General features: G+C 32.5%; 3 protein-coding genes and 1 long non-coding RNA gene across 10 annotated transcripts in view; 1 reads left to right on the top strand and 3 right to left on the bottom strand.

Moving 5' to 3' along the window:
• Nucleotides 1-268: 268 nt before the first annotated feature.
• On the bottom strand, nt 269-1,284 carry LOC139907366 (uncharacterized). The gene is made up of 2 exons (XR_011783917.1): nt 473-1,284; nt 269-415 (listed from the first exon to the last, which is right to left on the bottom strand). It is a non-coding gene; the product is annotated as an uncharacterized lncRNA (long non-coding RNA).
• Nucleotides 1,285-6,292: 5,008 nt separating this feature from the next.
• LOC121130347 (divalent-cation tolerance protein CutA) lies at nt 6,293-6,709 on the bottom strand. The gene has a single exon (XM_040726101.2). The coding sequence runs from the start codon at nt 6,707-6,709 to the stop codon at nt 6,293-6,295; it is 417 nt and encodes a 138-aa protein (XP_040582035.2).
• On the top strand, nt 6,577-14,819 carry LOC121130025 (endoplasmic reticulum metallopeptidase 1). The gene is made up of 8 exons (XM_040725714.2): nt 6,577-7,787; nt 11,170-11,293; nt 11,365-12,874; nt 12,932-13,317; nt 13,372-13,561; nt 13,622-13,919; nt 13,979-14,157; nt 14,227-14,819. The coding sequence occupies exons 3-8, from the start codon at nt 11,375-11,377 to the stop codon at nt 14,395-14,397; spliced, it is 2,724 nt and encodes a 907-aa protein (XP_040581648.1). The 5' UTR covers nt 6,577-7,787; nt 11,170-11,293; nt 11,365-11,374; the 3' UTR covers nt 14,398-14,819.
• A 318-nt stretch (nt 14,820-15,137) lies between these two features.
• Nucleotides 15,138-21,065, bottom strand: part of LOC121130026 (solute carrier family 35 member F3) — a 370,274-nt gene continuing 364,346 nt past the window's right edge. For 4 of the 7 annotated variants that reach the window (XM_071893783.1, XM_040725716.2, XM_071893780.1 and 1 more), the window contains 4 exons: nt 19,884-19,946; nt 16,132-16,221; nt 15,532-15,661; nt 15,138-15,483 (listed from right to left, as the gene is read on the bottom strand). In XM_071893783.1, the coding sequence (XP_071749884.1) occupies nt 15,351-15,483; nt 15,532-15,661; nt 16,132-16,221; nt 19,884-19,946 (416 nt within the window). In that variant the 3' untranslated portion in view covers nt 15,138-15,350. The remainder of the gene's footprint in view (nt 15,484-15,531; nt 15,662-16,131; nt 16,222-19,883; nt 19,947-21,065) is intronic. The other 3 variants (XM_071893781.1, XM_040725717.2, XM_071893782.1) reach the window with 1 other exon arrangement.

Below are 21,065 nucleotides of genomic sequence, written 5' to 3'. Positions count from 1 at the left end.
GTACGATTAGTGGCGTCTACAGTATTAAATTTTATTTTTTGGTGAATAATTTCAAATACTAAATTTTTTGAAAAAAAAAAGAAAGTCATTTATACATACCACACATACTGATAGGCACAAAAAACTAATTTTTTTGAAACAAAAATTCAAAATCCAGAGCTATTCACAAAAAATTAAACTTTTTAGAAAAAAGTTACAAAAATCCATATCTATTGACTAAAAATTAAATTTCAAATATTTTTAATTATTATTTTTCTTTTTGTAACAAGCAAAAATTCCTTTATTTGGGGTAGGCTATAGCTCCTCCATTCCTCACCTTTGCGGACGGTCCTGACGATCAATCATATTCTGGTGCTATGATTAATGTACTTCCTTTGAGCCCGACATCTGGCCAATATTTTCCAAGAGGATTATACTAGTGAAATAAAAGGATAATTAAAAAATTCTGAACGTTTTTTCATTTTATTTTAACAATAATACTTGAACGGGATGTCTGGCTAATCTTCCTGGGCAATGGAATAAATGCGCAAATGCCGGTCCAACTCGACAAATTCTGTTATTTTATCGACATTTTCGACGTCCATATTACCAGAACGGAATCGTTAGAACTACAAGTTTTGTGTTGTATCCGATACTGTATTGGTCCATAAAGAGTACTAAATTCTTGGCAGCCTGCTCCGCCATTTCACTTTGGTCGTAGTGAGTTGTGAAGAAAATCACTTATTACAAAAGTAGACACAAAGGGACTACATATCAAAACTTCCCTATCTTGCTGACCCCGCATGGCAGGGTCCATCAACACTAAAGTAAAGAAGTCCAGAGGAGGAGGGCAATCAATGACCAGGAAAAGTAAAAACCTGCCTCAAATCCTCCAGACATGCCCAAAATTAAAAAATGCGTGGACAGAAAGACACAATCTTAGTCAAAGAATAATTGTAGCTCCCTGAGCCAGAGGGGAATAAAATCATAGGAAGGTATCGTTGTGCCGCTAGAGGGATCGTGCTTGAAGCACCAATATTATAATCTCTTAAGGTGGTTAGGTCGACATGTTGTGTCGGACGTGTGTGAACTTGCGGATTGAGAAAAAAGAGATATTTAAAGGACGGACAAGTTTTAAAAATTGTGCTTCTTGAACAAGGCTCTGGGCATCCCTCCAATGTTCATGGATCGTCATATGATATATTAATAATTACTTTAATATATTTTACTTAAATGTACATTGTTTTTTTTTTTTACATTGAGAAATATTCTCAACTTTTTAAATTTTACATATATAAATGTAAATATTTGTACTGGAACAGAATATACCAAGAGAAGCTTAGAGCAAATAACTATGGGGAACATGACCCACAAGGGATCCCTGTTTAAGGAACCAAAAAAAAAAAAAAAAAAAAAATATTCCAAGATAAGTCCCCGCCCCGAAAAGGACAAAACATTCCAAAATGAAAAGCCCCCTAGCTGGCAAGGAGTGGCCCCAGTCTTCCCCTCTATCTTTCTGTCTTTTTTTATAATTATTGGTCCGATCTTTTTTACTATTCAACGGTCCCAAGGAGCTATACGTCGGTATTTCCGTCCCAGGAAAAATTTTTTCTTTAAAAAAAGATGATCCCTGGGGAAAATTATGAAACAGAGCAAAAAAGAATATTTTTTTGTGAATAGCTATGGATTTTGGAATTTTTTTATATACAATAAAAAAATTTATATTTGAAATTTTTTTGTAAGAAAATTAAAGATTTGAAATTAAAAAAAAAAAAAAAAGCGAAGATTTAAAAATTTCACTTAAAAAAAAAAATTTCCAACAAATTTAATTTTTTAAATTTTTTTTTCAAGAAAATTTAACATTAGAAATTAAAAAAAAAATATTCACACAAATTTAGCTTTTCAACTTTTTTTCAAAAAAATTTAAGATTTAAAATTTAAAAAAGAAAATAGTTTTTCCAAAGCAATTTAATTCTGAATTTTTTTTCCAAAAAAATTCTGAACAGTTGCTAAAACCAAGCTCCACTCAAAATATGTATATATATAATCCTGCAGACGCCCTTATAACTTATACCCACACAGATTCTATTTTAAACTTTAGTAATCTTAAAAGAGTTTGTGTTCAAAAGATGAAAGAAGATGGTTAGCATCTACGTCATTTCAGGTGTTTTAGTTACCATGAAAGACCCCTAAGGATCGTTCCTTGAACTGAAATTTTTTATTAGGCCACATAGCACTGCAGTATTTTGAGTTTTATAAACCAATCCAACCCAAAAAAAAATGTACTATCAACTATCACTTGGTTCATATTTAACAGTTTAGATTTTGTTCATTTCACCGGTCTCGATTCAAAATAGCGCTGTGGAGTCTTACCCTAGATCCTTTAATTTGCCCCGATAAGCCAATATTTTTTAGTGGTTTGATACTTAGGCATAATTACATCTAACCAGTTATAACCAGTGTTGCCAAACTACCTTATTTCTGGATAAATCTAGATGATTTTTGTCTTTTATAGCTGTAAATAATATCATTTAGCTCATAGCTAAAAATCTTAGCTGATTTTTGCAATAGTGACGCTGATTTTTGCCATGATAATGTCAGGAATATAAATAAAAAATATAAGGCCGATTTTGAGCGTGCAAATTGATTATATTCAAATTAAAAGTTTCAATGTAATAGGTCATAACATACAGGGTCAGATAAAGTATATACAAGGCATGTCTAGACTATATATAAGAACCAGGATTACTTTATAAATGACACAAACGCTGATTTGTTTTTTTCCTTTTTTAACGAACCAGGTGCTATTTTTTGAGTAGAATAGTTATGAAATGAAAACGATTGTATTATGCAGAGAAAGGGTCACTTTTTTTAGAGTTACCCAAAAATCTGTTAGTAAAATTAGTTTACCCCAAAAATTAATAAAAAAAATCTTAATTCAAAAATTAAATTTCAAGTATTATATTTAAAAAAAATTCAAACATTAAATTTTTTGCAAAAAAATTACAAAAATCAATAGCTGTCACAAAAAATTTCATTTTTGGGGGAAAAAATCACAAAATCTACAGCTATTAACAAATTATTTAATTTTTTGCAAAAAAATTTCAAAAATTATACTTTTAAATGTTATATTTTTTTAAAAATTCAAAAATCCACAGCTATTCACAAAAATTTAATTTTTTGGAATAATAATGAAAAAATTATACTTCCAAATGTTATAAGATTTTTGCTCATTTTTTTTTTAAATAAGCAAAATGGCAAATTATTAGTTGGAGCAAATTTGAAGCTTGAGTGTATTATCATCATCACCACTGATGAATTATAGGTCCAAACTTTTGTAACAATAGAAGATCATTTTGCAAATTGCCGTAAAATTATTTCTCCTTTGTTGCAAGTTTCAAGGGAGATTATTCAAGAAGCCATTTTAACTCAAAATTCGTCATCAACTAGTAATTGGCTGTTGTGGGATCTGGCTCCCTCACATATCCGATCATCTGTGGTGGGAACTGGCTCCCTCACATATCCGATCATATAGTCATAACCCTGATTACATCATATACATATTGCTACATACAAAAAGGGAGCCAATGCACGAGGAATTTTGCATGTGGATTTTCCTGCACAAAATATCATCAAAATTTGTTATTGGCTTATTGAATTTCAAGTAAAAATGTTGAAACCTTATTTATTACCACTTCCTTACCACTAATATCACTGCCCTCGTTATATATTAACTTGACCAATATAGGCCTAATCATGGTACTAATTGTATACACACGTTGCAACCAAAAAATGATATTTTCATTTTAAATGAAGAATTTAAAGTATGTATTATAACTTGGAATAAATACAATGGAATGATTGAATTTCTACAAGATATTTGATACAGCTTCGCTAGATATTGACATATTATGAGTGATCTCTTTGACTTTTCCGACGAAAACTTCTAATTGTTGTATCAATCATAAATATATAATAAATATGTAATTTTAATAAATTAAAATAAAATGATACCGGATGTTGCATGGAAATGAAGACACTCCTGTAATTAACTCTAAAACTTGAGGTTGCGTGAACGAATTTAAAAGCTAAACATTGCGTCAGAAGCTAATGAATCCATGGTTGTTTGTTTCATGACATATTACTCTCACGTTAAAATGAGCTCAGAAAGATATGTTCGGATCCGTATATGCACTTCTTTGGGCGGGAATTACTCCCACGGATATCTTTAACCAGCTCAAAGTGTGCTGGAACACAGTTTACTTACTTAAGTAGTATCTTACCAACAATAAGAATGAAGAGGAACACGATAATATTGTCTTGCAATTAAATTACTCACAATCATATTGCTTGCAATGGAATCGTTTCACTATGACATTACCAAAAACAATATTGACTGACAATGATAATATACACCACGATTTTACCACGTAGGATCTACATATAGTTTTGTTCTACAACCTTTTTACCACAATCATTTTACTAAACACCAGGCTCACTGTAAAATGATTGTTGACGAAATCGTTGCATATTATTGTTGTAGGTAATATCATCGTGAAGCAATTAAATTGCAAGCAATATTATGGTGTGCAATTTCGTTGCAATTATTTTATATTGGGGCAATCAAGCTATTGAATAATAAAAAAATTCACCGCAGCCTTTTTGCCCAATCACTTTACTAGACACTATGGAAAATAACATATTTTTCTATAAAAATCCTACATTATCCACCCCTAATTGATAAAAAACAATTATAAAGCTTGTCCCTTTTAGGGATTTTAAGTACATATTATTATAATTTAATTCAAATATAATTATTTATCATTGCCATTTTTGTAGCAATCAATGCAGCAACATTTAAGTTTTTTATTTATTCATAAAACAATTTGATGCAAGTTTTATTGGGAATTTGTGCATTTTATGTAGTTAACTTATTCACTTTCAGCCCCCAATATGACGTTTCCTTCAATTATGATGGAAATTAATGACTTCAATGATAATGCTCTATATTATTGGGTGTTGTCACATGAATTAAAGGATAATTTAATGTAATTTTATGTTTATTGATAAATTTTGCTATATTATATAGGCAAATAAAAATTTTAAAAAGATTTTCTTCCGTTAATTTTTCCCTTCGATCATTATTGGTAGTTTAAAACATACTAATAGATCAACCAACGTTCACATTTGTAGTTGGATTAAATATTTGAAGCTGGTGAGATCATCAAGAGTACTGTTGGACAGGATATCTTATCATCAGCTTTGATTATACGTGCAACCTTTTGCATAAATGGGATACCAGGATTTCTTTGAATGATGAAAGCATTTCTCCCTTTTCTCCAGAAATTGTTTTGATCCTTTTTTCGGCTTCTAAAAATCATAAATGACATTGTTTCTGTTTCACGTTTTGTAATAGCTTCTGATAAAATTGACAGATTGGCTGTGATGAAAGACAAATTACTTCCAAAGGCTGGATCTTCAAGAACATTTTGGCAATTTTCAATGGCAAGGCATCATTTTGATTGAATCTAAAGGAACAATTTTTACTACAAAGGTCCAAATGAGCTATTTGTGGACAATCGAGCAATGGCTCACAAATCCTAAGTTTACTTATAAGCTATGACATGTTGTGGGAAGAAGTTGTAACCTGAATTCCAAACGGATTGTACAAGTTACGACAATAGGAAAATGAAATGAATCATTTTAAATAAATACTTCATTACAGTATAACTTGCGATAAGCACAAAGGAATGATTGGACTTCCATTTTTTATCATTGATATTATAATTCTTAAGGGTGTAATTTTGAACTTTTCCGACAAAAACTACAATTTGATAAGTATTCTGTAGTAGTACATTTATGTCTATCAAAATGGATAAAGTGATTGCATCAATCTAAAGTTTAGGGATAATATATTATTATTTTAATAATGAAAATGACTGGTGTGATTAGTATCATAACAATTAAACAAAACGTGTTGAGACATATAAAATATATAATTATACTTTATGAAATAATTCCAAATCATGTTATCAAAATCGATTTATAAGTTTTTTTCCTCCTTTACAACTATTCTGAATTATTCAACAATACTGAATATTGTCATCATCATTTTTCAAGATCTTGGGAGTCAATTGAATGGACTCTTGAATTAATTGAATTTTTGAATAGATTTTTTTCCCCATTCTTCTTTGGCCTAACAACACATCATTAATAAATAATAATTGAATATCTGTTTCCAAACATTGATGTTATATAATCACTCAATTCATTTAATATATTATACATATAGCGACGCACTGATTTTTTAAGTTTACGAAGAAGGTTTTTTCTGAAGCACTTCCCCAATCCAATTAAGATAGGACTTACTTCCACCCTCGATGGGTAGAGCTATAACTTCAGGTACATCATAAGGATGATTCTTATTCACCCAATCCGTTAACTCCCCAATTTTCTCTTTGGACGTTTTGATCATTAATATAAGCTCAGGATCCGACTGGATCTTACCCTCCCATTCGTAGACGGAGTGAACTCCAGGTAAGATATTGACACATGCAGCTAAACGAGATAAAATAATTCCATGGGCTAATTTGTCAGCAACTTCCTTAGTCGGTGTTGTAACGAAAACCGCACGATAGTCTCCCCCTCCGCTCATGATCCTACTGGAATAAAGAACAAATGCAAAAAGAAGGATGAGTAGAGTTGTGACTGTTGTGCCACTGGAAGTCATTTCACTACCGATAATAACCCACTTGAATTGCAAGCCTCTTCTTCGTACCGTAAAACAAAAAACGTTGCAGGAGAAGAGTCATGACGTCATTTCATGCCTGGGATCGATCAGAATATTAAAACATATTTACACTTACGCCAAGTGTTACACTAAATAGCGAGGATCGAGAAGTTGGATGACTCTGGAAAATGAGAAAAAGTTGTTTGGCGAAAAACGCAGTAATATCCAACTTAGATATTCAAATGGGATCAGTCCACATTTCTTTATCAACAGTAGGGGTTTTTCCTCATTATAGGAAATAACACAAAATATTAGTTTAGAGCAATCCGCTATATCCACAAAACTAATGACCTGTACTATTTGGGACATTACTATATGTATACCTTCCCTGCAGTTTATCAAACGACCTTAATGACCTAGAGCTCCACTCTCATGACCCACAATCTTAGTCAATAATACATGTTTGTAACGAATATTACATAAGGATATTGACAAAAAGATAGGTCTCAACAGTCATTCTTTAATAAAAAGAAGTTGAAGGACGATGATTTATAGTAAGATCTGAATAAATAATAAGTGAAGTCTACATAATAATATCTAAATCTATTTTAATATGTTAATGTACATTTGTGGTGTGTCAACCTAAAAACAATCTTGAACAAAAATCCAGCAAAGGAGAAACTCCGAATATATTTAGTTTACTTTATATTAATATATCTCAATATTTGAGTCAATTCTAGGCTTTGCATTCAAATTTGTTGGATGAATAATGATACTCAAGAATTTTAGATAATACTACTGTAGGTATATTACTAATTTCCCACGTACTGTGCGATAAAAGCTTGCAGTGGACGTGGGCGGAAGTCTAGGAGTGTTTAGAGGATCTCTATAGAAATGCTGAATTTTTATTGGTTAAATGATGTTATAACTTATGTCTTAGATAAATTCTAAATGTTTCACCCAGTTTTAAAAATAAGTTCAATACGTTGCTTCCTTTAATCGCACCATTAGCTGGAAAATAAGTCACCTCAAGATAGCCTTCAAAATTACAAACAAAGAGTATTGGATCAAGTCAAAGGTATGTTGGATGTTAAAAAGTTTAGTTATCTAAAATCTTGTAAAGTTTCCAATTAATCTGTCGATGCAAAGTACATAAATTTCAACCCGATAATGGGACCTTAAATCTTTATCACTGCGTAACTAATATGGGATTACTTGTGCTCAACTTTTAATCCCACTTATATATATATACCTATATTAGATCACTGATTTTGCTCCCTGTAGGCTATTAAAAAAAATACTAGTAGGAAAAGCGAAGATATTACGAAGATAAATGGGTCATAACTTACTATATATTTAAGTAGAGACATGACACATCGTTAGCCCATTGTAACATGCAATCTTCCCCGAAAAAAAAAAAAAACCCAAAATCAAGTGGTAGAAAGCCAACTTATGTCAATCGTACTCAGTGCTATTTATCTTCTATGTATTAGTCCTATTAATATTTAAATATAATATTGCTTCGTAATATTTAATTAAAAGCGTTGCAATTCATTTGTATTTGTAAATCATAGAATTTAAAATTTATTCGTAGAAATAATAAGATGACCAATATTATACACAACAAGGTAACGCTGTTATAAAATGTACCTTTTTCCATTATTTACCAGATGAAACAGGTTAAAAAAAAAAAAAAAATGGGTTTGAATTTTTTGCAACATAAGTTTATAACCTGTTTTTGATTTAAGGCACATATATTATCCTTGATGTGGCCCCATTTAAATCAAACCAATCAATTTCTTATTCTTTTATTGTGACAATTAATTTTAGTTACTTCAAGTGTAATTTACGGGTCCTCTAAAGGATTAATACAAATAATTTTTTATATAAATTAACGTTCATTTGTCAAATAATATAATCCTTGCTTAATTTGGAAAAGACTAATTCTAGCTTGCTTTTGTATTGGTGAATTAGAATTAAGAAATAACTGATTATTTAATAGAAAAAAAAGGACTGAATCTTGAAGATTCTGTTCAGAGTAGTGATGCATAAAACATGGATGTAAAAATAAGTGAGCCCCAAAATGAATGTGCTATGTAATAATGCTTATTTTATGGATGTTTATGAGGAGAGCAGCTTAGCTGTCGTAACGTTTTATTAGATCAGCTGCAAACAGTCGTAAGAGGATGAATATAATTACAACTCCCACTACGAATATAGCAGGGCCTCCGCAGGATTATTTTTTTTTTTGGCGAGGGGCTTGGTTTTTTGATTTATTTGAATGAAATATTCAAAATTTCATAGCTATTCAGTAAAAATGTCAAAAAATCTATATCTAGTCAAAGAAAAATAATTTTTTTTTTGTAAAAAAAATTTAAAAAATTACATATTTTGAAAAATAGTTTTAAAAATTACATTTTTTAGAAAAATTTTTTAAAAAATCCATAGCATTTCACACAAAATGAAGTTTTTTTTTTTTTTCGAAAATCCAAATCTATTTACAAGAATTTAAACTTTTAGGAAAAAAAAAAAATCCAAAATTTAATTCCAAATATTAAATTGTTTGGAAATTTTTTTTCAAAAATCTATTCACAAAATATTTTACATTTTTTGCTCTGCTGTATAATTTACCTGAATGAAGAAAAATTATTATAGCAAAAAGCAAAAATATCTTTTTTGGGGGGGGGGGCTACAGACCCTCCACCCCACCCCTTCAGACGCTTCTATATAGCAATAACTCATCAATTCTACTTTGAATCCAACAAGGACTTAGTGATATATTTATCATAGCTTTCAAGGAGCGAACCCTTATTTTTACACTAGTTATTATCGGAGGTGGGCATTCTGTTAATTAGTGAACTAAGAAAAAATGAGTGAATTGACAATTTAGTGTGATTAGTGCAATAACAAAACTGACCTAACTCTACTTTTATAATTACTTCTTACTAGTGTTAGTTGTTGGATCGCTCTAAAATAATTAAAAAGACTGCAGTCATATAATTCCGGTACTATGCAATTTGTCAGTCCTAGACCGATCCTTATCGGTCTTTTATGTATATTACAACACCTGCCCTTACGTAGTTACTACTAACTACTCCATTTGATTCGCTGAAGTTTTATCATAATACATAACCTCTTTCAAAGAGACAATATACCTGAAGTTACAATTAGCAAGGGTGTGACTAGAACGTATTATTATACAGTTTAGCTATCATTCAATATTTCCTTCGTTCTTATATTCTTCAATCCTAGTAAGGAGTAAGGAGGAAAATAAAAAGATAACTATGACCGGGAAAGAAATACTGATTAAAAAATCAGCCCTAGGCCCGATCCAACACTACTTCTTACTAAGAGATCTACTGCTATTTGAAGCTTCGATATTTGTGCCTATTGTTTCAGTTAGTGTTGTGTGAGTCCTTATTTATTCGGTCCAGTCCAGTCTAGTCTTTGGACCAGTCCTTCATTTAAAAAAGAAGAAATAAAGTTGAGTGAAGTCATGTAGGACCAAACTTTATTAGTTTTAGGAAGGAACTGAACCGGAGCTGGACGGGACTTTAGTACTAAATAAGGACCAAAACTACACTACTTTCATTAAAACTTTGAGTTAATTCTTGATGGACTCGCCAAAAATGCAATTTTTAAAACGGTTAGATCTATAAGCCTGTTTCTTCGGTCATCCCGCCCGGTTTGCGTCAATTCCACAAGGTCTAATGGACTATATGCACATACAAATTGACTTGTTGAGAGGTGGGGGAGAGGGTTCCGGCCGTTTAAGAGGTTTCATTTAGCCATTTCATGCTAGTTGTCTTCAAAGTGTTTTAGGTCAAGAACAAGGGACATTTCTGCTACTCCTCATAACATTTATAATTTGTCTCTTTTTGGGAACCTCTGACCTACACAGATTACTTTGCAATCCGCAGGTCATCATTTGACAGACCTTTGCTTTAGAATAATTTAATTGGTTGATTAACGTTTTGAGGGAATAGCATTAGCAAGACCATTATCCTTCAAAATTAGTGGACTAAAAGAAATTAAGGGGTACCCACTTAATATTTAGATGTTTCCTCCTCAATAATTAAATAATAGTGGCTTGGGAAAAAAACCAACTAACTATTCATATCGCCAACTCGAAAAAGCCGCTCCCACTTTAAAGAATATATTTAATACACCTCTACTACTGAGTATTAAGAAATACCTATTTCTTCTTATAAAGTTATATAATAGAAAGGGAGGACTGTATCTTGAATTATCTGTTCCAAGTCAGTCGTAACTAGAAGCAGTACTGTAGCAGTGTAAAGAGAGAGCTGTGAAGAGAAAGAAAAGATTATTAGCTAAAGCTGGGGAGCAGAGGAGTTAGAGAGGGAGAGAGAGAGAAAGAAAAAAGGAAATTTCGGGCGACAGTTTTTGTTTCTAATTATTATTTTATTTATAAATTTAAGACTTTATATTTATCCCTTGAGTTTCAAATGCCGACTCAAAACGTTGGAGCCTGGTTCCCTGTCTAAGTGAGGAGGAAGGAAAACAACAACGCATGAACTAAGTGAAAAGTGAGCCGTGTTGTTATTCTCTATTTATAATTACAAAGTAATTACTGGACGGTGTGAGCGCGTGAATGTTAATTAATTGTGACTGCGATTTCCCTGGATTTGATATAGGGCGTGAAGGATGTTTTCATCATCCGCAACGACGGAGAATCGACGTCATCGTATCGTTGGAGTAGAGCGAATCGGAGGAGAGGATGTCACTCCAGACCCTCCACGAGGCGAACACATCGATAAGTCACGTGGACGAAAGGATAGCGTCAAACTCCCGAATCGTACCTCTTTCCTCATCCTTTTATTCACAGGCCTCATATTCCTACTTGTGATTTACTGTGATGGAAGATTGCCTCGGCCCCTGAGTGTCCACGTTCCTCCAACGACTTTCAGTGAAGACCGAACGCGTAGTCTCCTTAAAAAACTAATCTCCGTGGGTCCCCGCCCCGCAGGCTCATACGAAAATGAAGTCCTGGCTTTAAAATTCATTACAAAGACGATTGAAAGCATATCCGCCAAGGCCCTTCCTCACGTGTCCATCACGTTAGACATACAAAAAACACGGGGCTCCTTCAATCTTGGCTTTATTGATGGACTCACACATCACTATCGAGAAATTCAAAATGTTATTGTTAAATTCGAGTCTCCCAATGTTTCATCAGAGGATGCATTGCTCATTAATTGTCATTTCGATTCTGTGCCTGCTAGTCCTGGAGCAAGCGATGATGCTGTGAGTTGTGCTATTATGCTTGAACTACTCTCCATTCTCTCACTCAGTACAACCCCTCTAAAAAACACCGTCATTTTTCTCTTTAATGGAGCTGAAGAAAATATTCTACCAGCCAGTCATGGTTTTATTACTCAGCATATATGGGCTGAGCAAGTCAGGGCTTTTATTAATTTAGAAGCCTGTGGTGCAGGAGGGAGGGAACTTGTGTTTCAATCAGGTCCTGAGCATCCTTGGCTAATTGAAGCCTATGCAGAAGCAGCTCCTTATCCCTTTGCTTCAGTCATTGGTCAAGAAGTGTTTCAATCAGGTGTCATTCCAGGGGATACAGATTTTAGAATTTTCCGTGACTATGGGCACATTCCGGGATTAGATATTGCTTACATGAAAAATGGTTATGTCTACCATACCAAGTACGATACGGAAGATAAAATCACTCCTGGTTCCATTCAAAGAGCCGGAGAAAATGTTTTGGCTGTCGTGCGACGTGTTGCCAATTCAGATATCCTGAGAGACACTTCATCTCATCGTAGTGGAAACATTATATATTTCGATTTTCTTGGTCTATTTTTGATCTACTATCCTCAATGGATCGGCGTGGTTCTTAATATTCTAGTCATAAGTTTATCTTTCTGGATAACTTATTCTAAGGCAATCAATTCCTTTCAGTATGGAGTGTCTACAAGCACTTATTTGCAACAGTTGGGATATACATTTCTAGTACAGCTTGCAGGATGTGTTGCCTCTTTAGTTGTTGTCACATTGATTGCAGTCATGTTGGATGCAATGGGACGTTCCATGTCATGGTACTCTAAACCCTATTTGATATTTTTCTTATACATGACTCCTACCATTAAGGCCGTTGTTGCCGTCTTTCATTTTGCATTACCCCGACAAAAGAAGGTAAGGCTCTAATAAGCTTCAGAATACACACATGACAATAATTTTTCTCCACTTTAGTTTTTTAGATTTACTGATGGGATATGGGCTATCGAGTCATTATACTTTGAAGTTAGTAAATTAGTTTGGACCTTCTTTTGCCTTATTATGACAGTCTTTCGGGTTAAATCCTCATTTTTCTGCACCATTTGGGTTATTTTCCCCATGCTGGGTAGATTATTCCTTGACTATATGTATGATAGAACTGCTGTAGCCAAAAAATCGAAAGGGTACAAGTGGCTAATGATTCATTTGATATCTCTGGTTATTCCTCTGATATTCAACATGTACCTGATTAATACGACATTTAGCATGTTTGTGCCAATCATGGGGCGATCTGGTTCGACTCTCAATCCAGATTTATTAATAGGGTATAAAGCCGCCTCCATGACTCTCATCACTATGAGGTATTTTGATATTTATTATTAATATTATAATTTATAATGATTACAAATTTTTAGTTACATTTGCCCTCTGGTCATGGTAATGAGGAAGCCGATCTACGTTGTTTCTGCATTGTACATGTCTACTATCATTACAGTTATCCTTGTTCTTACTACTAGACTCGGATTTCCTTACTCTGCCTCACCCACGAATCTCGCTCCTCAGCGATCATTAATTATGCATACTGCTAGAGAATTTTATTCTAAGGTAATGAATTTGAATCATCTTTCGAAAACATACTAATTATTTATCATAAACCTTTCTTAGGATGGTTCATTAATCAAAGAAGACTCAGCATTTTTTCTCTCGAATCTGGATAGAAATTCTCCGAATCTCTTAATTAAACATGTTCCACCATTTCATGATCTCAAACAAGTTAGCGAGAAGGACTGCGATCAATATATATTTTGTGGTCTTCCTATGTATTATCCTGCCTCCAGTATGCTCAAAATTCATCATTATTTAAAGGCACCCCGGCCTCGTATTTATCAGGATACCTCATTAAAGCTAATCCATTCTGAAGAGCATAAACCACAAGTATTGAAATTATTATTCAGAGTTGAAGGTACAGGATTTTATTAGTAATCAAACTTATACAAGCTTAAAATATGTTGTTTGTTACAGGACCTGATCATATGGGGATTTTTATATCACCCGCTGTTGGAGTTAAATTAACAAGTTGGAGTTTTGTTGAGGGTAAAATTCTCAATGGCCCTTCATGGATCGATAACCGCCCAACACACTATGTATTCTACTCTCACGGAATATCGCCTACTCCATGGGAATTTTGGCTAGAGTTTAAGGTAAGGATTTATTTAAATATTGTTCTCAAATTACATGATATTTACATTATTATTTTTTTTTCGTACCAGGTTCCAAAAAGTTATTCACCGGATCGTGATTTAGTGGATATTTCTGTCACAGGACATATAATTCATGGAATTCACATGCAGTCTCCTGATTTACAGGAATTGTTACAGTATTTTCCTAGTTGGTCCTATCCCCTTGGATGGACTGCAACTTATAAAGCTTTTAAATTTTAATGGTTTTTTGATGTCTGCCTTTCTAAAATGAAAGAATATTTAGTGGTAAAGTCGTTCTTTAAATATGTCTTATTGAACCCTGGATGGATGGATGGATAAATAAATGAATGGACAGACGGACTCCTATCTTTCTCTTTCCAAAACATATTTATTGAAATGTGCAATTTGTTTTTTGTTTGTGATTTTATATAATACATATTTTTGCTCACTTATAGATATTTAAATGTAAAAAAAAAAAAAGAATCTTTGAGCTTGTAATTGTGATCTGAGATTGTTTAAAATAAACATCTTGTAATATGATAATATAAATGTAATATTTTTAATTAGGTAATAGGTATATGCAACCCCATTAAATAAATATGTGGCCCGTCAATACAAAAGGAAGCTAGAACAAATTTTATCGTCAATTTCCATCAATAAAATATTCTTATTAAAACCTTTGAAGTCTCCGCTAACTCCACTTACACTACGCAAAATGGATCGTCAGAATAAAAAAATAAGAAATTGACAGATTTTATTTGAGAAGGACCATATCAGGGCTAAATAAGGTCTCATAAATCAATTAAAGGTTATTAACTATAGTTAAAATTCTTGGAAGTCTTAATTCATCCCACAAATTTGAATATAAAGGCTACAATTGACTCAGACATGTCTATTAAAATTTGGGCTGTATGTATAGTAGGAGTAAAAAAATAAATTGGGAATTTTGTTCAAAATTGTTTATATGTTGACGCACCACATATTAATATATATATGTATTTCAATTCATGTTCACATAATGTATATCTTGTATGATCACAAATAATTAATCATTTACTTATTCATTTTCAGAAAGCATATATTTTTTCTTTACTCGGTTCTTTGAGATCATTTTAATAGATATAAATAAGTTTATGTACTCTTATTGGAATATAAAAACGGGAGGGAAGAATGGATTAAAATATCCTTGTTCTCTATTTGACCCTCCCTGAAGGCGATCGGAGACGCGATCCAATGTGCCCAGTCCGTAAATCAGGAGCTTGCTTCCGAGTATTGATTTCCTCTCTGTGTTTCCGTCGCGAAAACCTGAGTGAAAACATTTTTATCCTTATTAAATATGATACATCAAGTTCAAATATTTTTTCTTAATAATACCTTATCAGATTAGTGATGGCATTAGGCCAATTGGATGGAAATAATACCATTATAAATCCACTTATTATTAAGATAATTCCAGCTAATTTCATCCCTTGAAATACGGATCTAAACCATAGCACGTCCGTAACTAGAAAGTAATAAAGGGTTATGTTAATTTATGCTTAATTGAGCTTAAAATCATCTATTCCTGCTATACATTCGTATAAATAAACACTACACCGACAAATCCAGGCAACTGGTGCCGTAGATATGAACTAAATTGTATTCTTTTCGCATATAAATAATGGATTTCTTTACTAAAAGAGTTTTGAAATGAAAAAACGAACTACATATTTTTATATTTGGACGCGGCAGGATATTGTTGTATTTATAAATAAAAATCTATTTTTAAAATGAGTGTATCCAGGAGTCTTGAGAAGAAAGCTCATTTTACATGTGTTCCATATGCACACATTACGTGGACAATGCCAAGTTTTTTCTTCTTCTTCAAAACATAGAATCAAGTGTTTAAAAAAATAGCATCTGGAGCAACTTTAAAAGCTAAAATATTTTTCTACATACACTTTTTCAATGAACAAAGTAAAAATTGACTCATACTTGCGCAAACTGGAACAGCAACGATCAATCCTAAGGTTATGAAAGTTTCATACGTAATGATTATTCCGAAATTAGATAAAATATTTGCACCTGAAACAGGAAATAAGAAAATGCAATTAAGATCTTATATTTATAATTATAGAGGACTTTATGTTTTTTAGGTTATTATTATTTTTTTCTGCATATAAGTTTTTCTGCTGAGGACAATAAAAAAAAACAGACTTTAGCAAGCTTGAGGTCCCTCAAGCACTTTTTAGGCCTCTGCTCAAAATAATACTCCGTATATATATTTTTAGTATATATAATGTTGTGCAAATTGTTTTTATGACTTAAGGGGTTTAAGATGCACTCAATGATTTGTAGCTCCTTGATTGGTTATGAGTGATTAGACGGTTAATCAGAATCGGAGAATCGGGTGTTTTTTCTGGAATCAGGATCAGGAAAATAATGTTTAATTTGCCATTTCGATTTTTATTTAGTACTGGTATTTAACAATTTATTTTTTAAGTTATAAAAAAGTAAAAAAAAATGCTTTATTCTAGAAAATACAATATTGAGGTTTAAAAAAAAAAAAAAATTAATTTTTCAAAACTTTTTTCTAAAAAAAAATTAATTTTCTGTGAATAATTATGTGTTTTTGAAATACTTCTTCAAAAATACAATATTAGATTTTTTTTTTCCAAAAAATTTTATATTAGAAATTTAATTTTTGAAATTTTTTCCTACAAATTTCATTTTTATGTGACCAACAGTTTTTTTTGAGATTTTTCGAGAACAACTGTGGATTTTTTTTTCTTTCAAAAAATTTAATTTTTTGAGACTAACTATGGATTTTTTAATTTTTTTGTGAATAGCTGTGGATTTTTGGTTGATCCATGAGTATTTTCTAGTATTAATAATCCTTCATGAGTTAACAATTCTTTGATTAGAATCTTTACCGTGTTTGTTCATTTTTTTTCATATTATATTAGTTTTGTTACCTTTTTTGTTTCTGGTTCGAATTCATTATATAGTGAGATTTTTGGGATATTTTTCCAACAGACGACAAACATTTAATGCAACTTATAGATGTAGATATTTTAATTATACAATTAAAAGAGAAATATAAAAAATAACTATGTATACGAGGGTCGTTTGACAAGTCTGTGCAAAGTCCGAGAGATTATGGTGACTGTCTTCTAAGTTCAGAAGGAATAATCCTCATCGACTATCTGGCAAAATGTAAAACTATTACATGTACATATTATTCATTGTTATTGCACCGTTTGAAACCCCAGCTGCAAGAAAAACGCGCCCATGATTGGCCCACAAAAATACCTCTTCTATTACGACAATACATTTGCTCACATCTCAGCAGTTGTGGTCGCAAAATTAATGGAAATAGGGTTCCAAATCGAGATACCCATAGGACTAGCAAAATCGCACACCTTCACTTTTCTGTCCATATCATGGATTTTATCTATGATTTCTGTAGTAGTAACCTCAATAAGGCGTCCAGAACGTTCAGCATAACTTATGGCCACTCTGAAATTTTTTGAAACGACTCATAAACTGTTTTAATCGAAGGTGCAGAGCCCCCATAGTGGGTATCTAGCTTCTTTTTAGTCTCCTGAGGCGTTTTGTCTTTTATAAAGTAATGTTTCATCAAAAAAAAATTTCTTTTTTGAAAATCCCTCCACTTCCTCGATTCAAACGAATGCCAAATAGAAATAAATTGATCGATCAGGGTGAAAGTTGTACCATGTCTTGGACTTAGAACAGACTTTTCAAACAACCCTCGTAAATCTCATTTATTTATATATGTTAAGGTGAAATATCCTAAAGGCAACAATTAATAAGGATAAATAATTGATAAATAATTTAAGGCAAAATGTCCTGAGGAGAAATAGTTAAAGGAAAAAGTACTTAGGACCGCTATAAAACGAGAGGTACTAAAACGGGAAGATTTGACCCATCAATCCCATTTTTGGTCAAATTCGAATTGTCTTCTACTACGCTTAGAAGGATTTGAGAGATTTACTTTGCTCAAATAAGTTTAGAGATTGTCAAAAAGAGAAAAAGTTTTTGTGACGAGAACAAAAAATATTCATTGAAAACTGTATATATTATATTTATATAATATATTTCAAAGGAAATATTAATGCATCATATTAATTAAATTCAATTATCAAGTGACATGAAATATTATTGTTATATTATTGTTTGCAATGGTTACCTTCGATTATTAATTAATTAATTATTCCTATTTGAAGAACAATATTACTATGCCTTTGTGCTCTCAATCTACTGTTTAAAAAAGTTTGTTGTTCATTAGAAATTAGTCTTGCATCGCTCTTAGGACTTCCGTTATTATTTACCCATTTTAACACACAAATTATTGATTTCCATGGAAGGATCCTGGATTAATCAGGAAACAAGTTTATCAACTATTAATTGAAACCCAAAGAACTCGAGGGTAGTCAACTTCCCTCAGAATTGATGGTGATCTCCAGGCGTTGGGGGAAGCTGCTGAAGACCCTTTGGATGTAGTTGGGGCTCATGTAGACCCAGGTTTTGTTGACGGAGGTCTTCAGGGCGTGGTTGCTGTTGTGTCGTCTCCTGCTGGGCTTGGACTCCACGTGTGCCTAGATAGAATAGCTTTTTTTGGGGGAGAGGTGATGAAGTCTGGATCTGAAGCGGTCAGAATTTATTGACCAAGAACTGCAGGTTGGCATGGAGCCACTCCCGGGTATTTTCAACCTTGTTGGAGCACCCAGGAAGAATAACCAACAATGGATTTTATCCATGGGAGAACTTTGGTGTCCAGAATATTGACGGACTCATCAGCCTAGAGCATGTATCCTAAAGGGAACCTCTCGGGTTTCATTGCCTTTGTATGCATCTAGTCCTAACAACATCACTGAAGCAGGGTGTTTGGGCGGTGGAGCCATATATGTTCTCCTCTGTTACATCCCCGAATGCCACTACTCGATCATTCTCCCTGACATGCTCTTTTTTGCACGCTCCGCACGGACTTTTCTCTGCTCTTCTGTCAACATAGACTACGGAATATACCGAAGATACTTTCTTCCTGACTTTTTAGAATCCCTCTGATGGGGACTTGTTCATCTTCCTCGCCATATCAGCAATTCAGTAAAAACGGTTGATGTGTGTGCTCTTAATATTAAGGGGTGAAAAAGAATTATCGCCCATCTTTGGTGTAAATTAATTGAATTTAAATATAGTCTTTATACTTTGCCGCGCTAATGCTATTTTAAAAGTAGATCTCTCTCCTTTTTATAGGATAATTCATTTTTAAGCCCAAAAATCATATAACAGGCAGCTGATATTAACAAGGGTATTATTTCAGGTGGATCATATATTTCACTCCCGCCTTCTTCTCCCTCTTACACAAATCCCATCTCTAACAATATTCTAAATCTGTAAACGAAGGGTGAAGCGCCCCCTCTACAATTGTGGTAGAAAAACTGAGAATTACAACAATGACTAAATAGGGAATGTGACAAAAAATCTTTTAAAAGGAAAATGGTTGATGTGTGCGAAGATAAGGGCCGGTCCCAGGACTGATAATATTAATCAGGACCGGAGTGATAGAACTGTTGTCTTTTTAGTACTTTTTAGACTGATCCAATACTGATTACAAGGTCTTTGCTGGTAAAATACAATTTATAATTATTGTATGAATAAAATAGTTATCAAATGTCAGAGCGAAAAAAATTGTCATCTCCACATTTCATTTTTTAAAAACTTACATAATGATAAAAATAAGGCTCCAGTTAGGGCAGACCACGGAACAGTTTCCCAATCGATATGTTCTGAAATGGAGTAAGTAAGAATTATCCTAATTTAGTTCGTATACGATTAATTAATTACACACGAATTTTTTTTTTATATTTCAAGATCAAACTACATTTGTGAACATATTAGAGCTTGAGTCCATCTTGATTTCAAAAATAACCCAAGGCCACCATGGGCGGAATGCATTTGCAAGTGAATACTCGTTTGAATATCCATAGTATTTCGTTTGGCTACAATTTATCTTTCTTCAAAATGAAAAAATGAGGACTATATTTTTATGTATCCCTTGATCAAAGGAAATTTAATGAAACTTTTAAAATTCAACGACATAACTTTAAAATTGAAACTTCTGAATCCCTTTACAATTAGAGAATGTCGTTCAAATAAAAATCATTTTCAAATCCCTAAAGAGGTCAAAAACGCCCTTTGAAGACTGAAAAATAGCATAAATAACTTTTTCATTAAACTAAAACAAAGGATCAAATGAATAGGTATAACTACTATTTTAACAAAAATAAATAGCAGTTGGTGTGATTGAGTTATTTGGCAAACTACCAGATGATGAAAAATTGCATAAATAACTTTTTCATTAAACTAAAACAAAGGATCAAATGAATAGGTATAACTACTATTTTAACAAAAATAAATAGCAGTTGGTGTGATTGAGTTATTTGGCTAACTACCAGATGATTTCAGGCCTTTTTTCTGATTCTTTCCGCAGAAAAGGTTACGTGATACAATAATGGTTACGATGTCATATGTTGTACCGTTAATATATATTTATGTTTGATTTCTTAGTGGTGCTATTTATCATTATACAATATACACATCTACATATTCATGACCTTCATACTTTAATATATATTATTTATAACGCATGGGCTGAGTATATATCAGAACTTAACGAATAAGATACTTTTTTTCTTTCAAAGTTGACTTTGCTAGCTTGAACGGTATTTTTCCCCATTAAACTCACACTCTAAATGACAGATTATCATGAAGTTTTGACAACTGTCTTAAAAGGTTGGTACTAACTGAAAATTAGTGGAATTTTGATTTAAAAAAATAGTGCCATCCATGTGTAAAGTCCCTACTTTTCTACCCATGTCTTTGTAATGTGTTTCACATAAAGAGCA

The sequence above is a fragment of the Lepeophtheirus salmonis genome, chromosome Z (assembly GCF_016086655.4).
Source record: "Lepeophtheirus salmonis chromosome Z, UVic_Lsal_1.4, whole genome shotgun sequence".
In the NCBI taxonomy this organism is placed as follows: Eukaryota; Metazoa; Arthropoda; class Copepoda; order Siphonostomatoida; family Caligidae; genus Lepeophtheirus; species Lepeophtheirus salmonis.
This window is presented reverse-complemented; position numbering and strand designations above follow the sequence as displayed.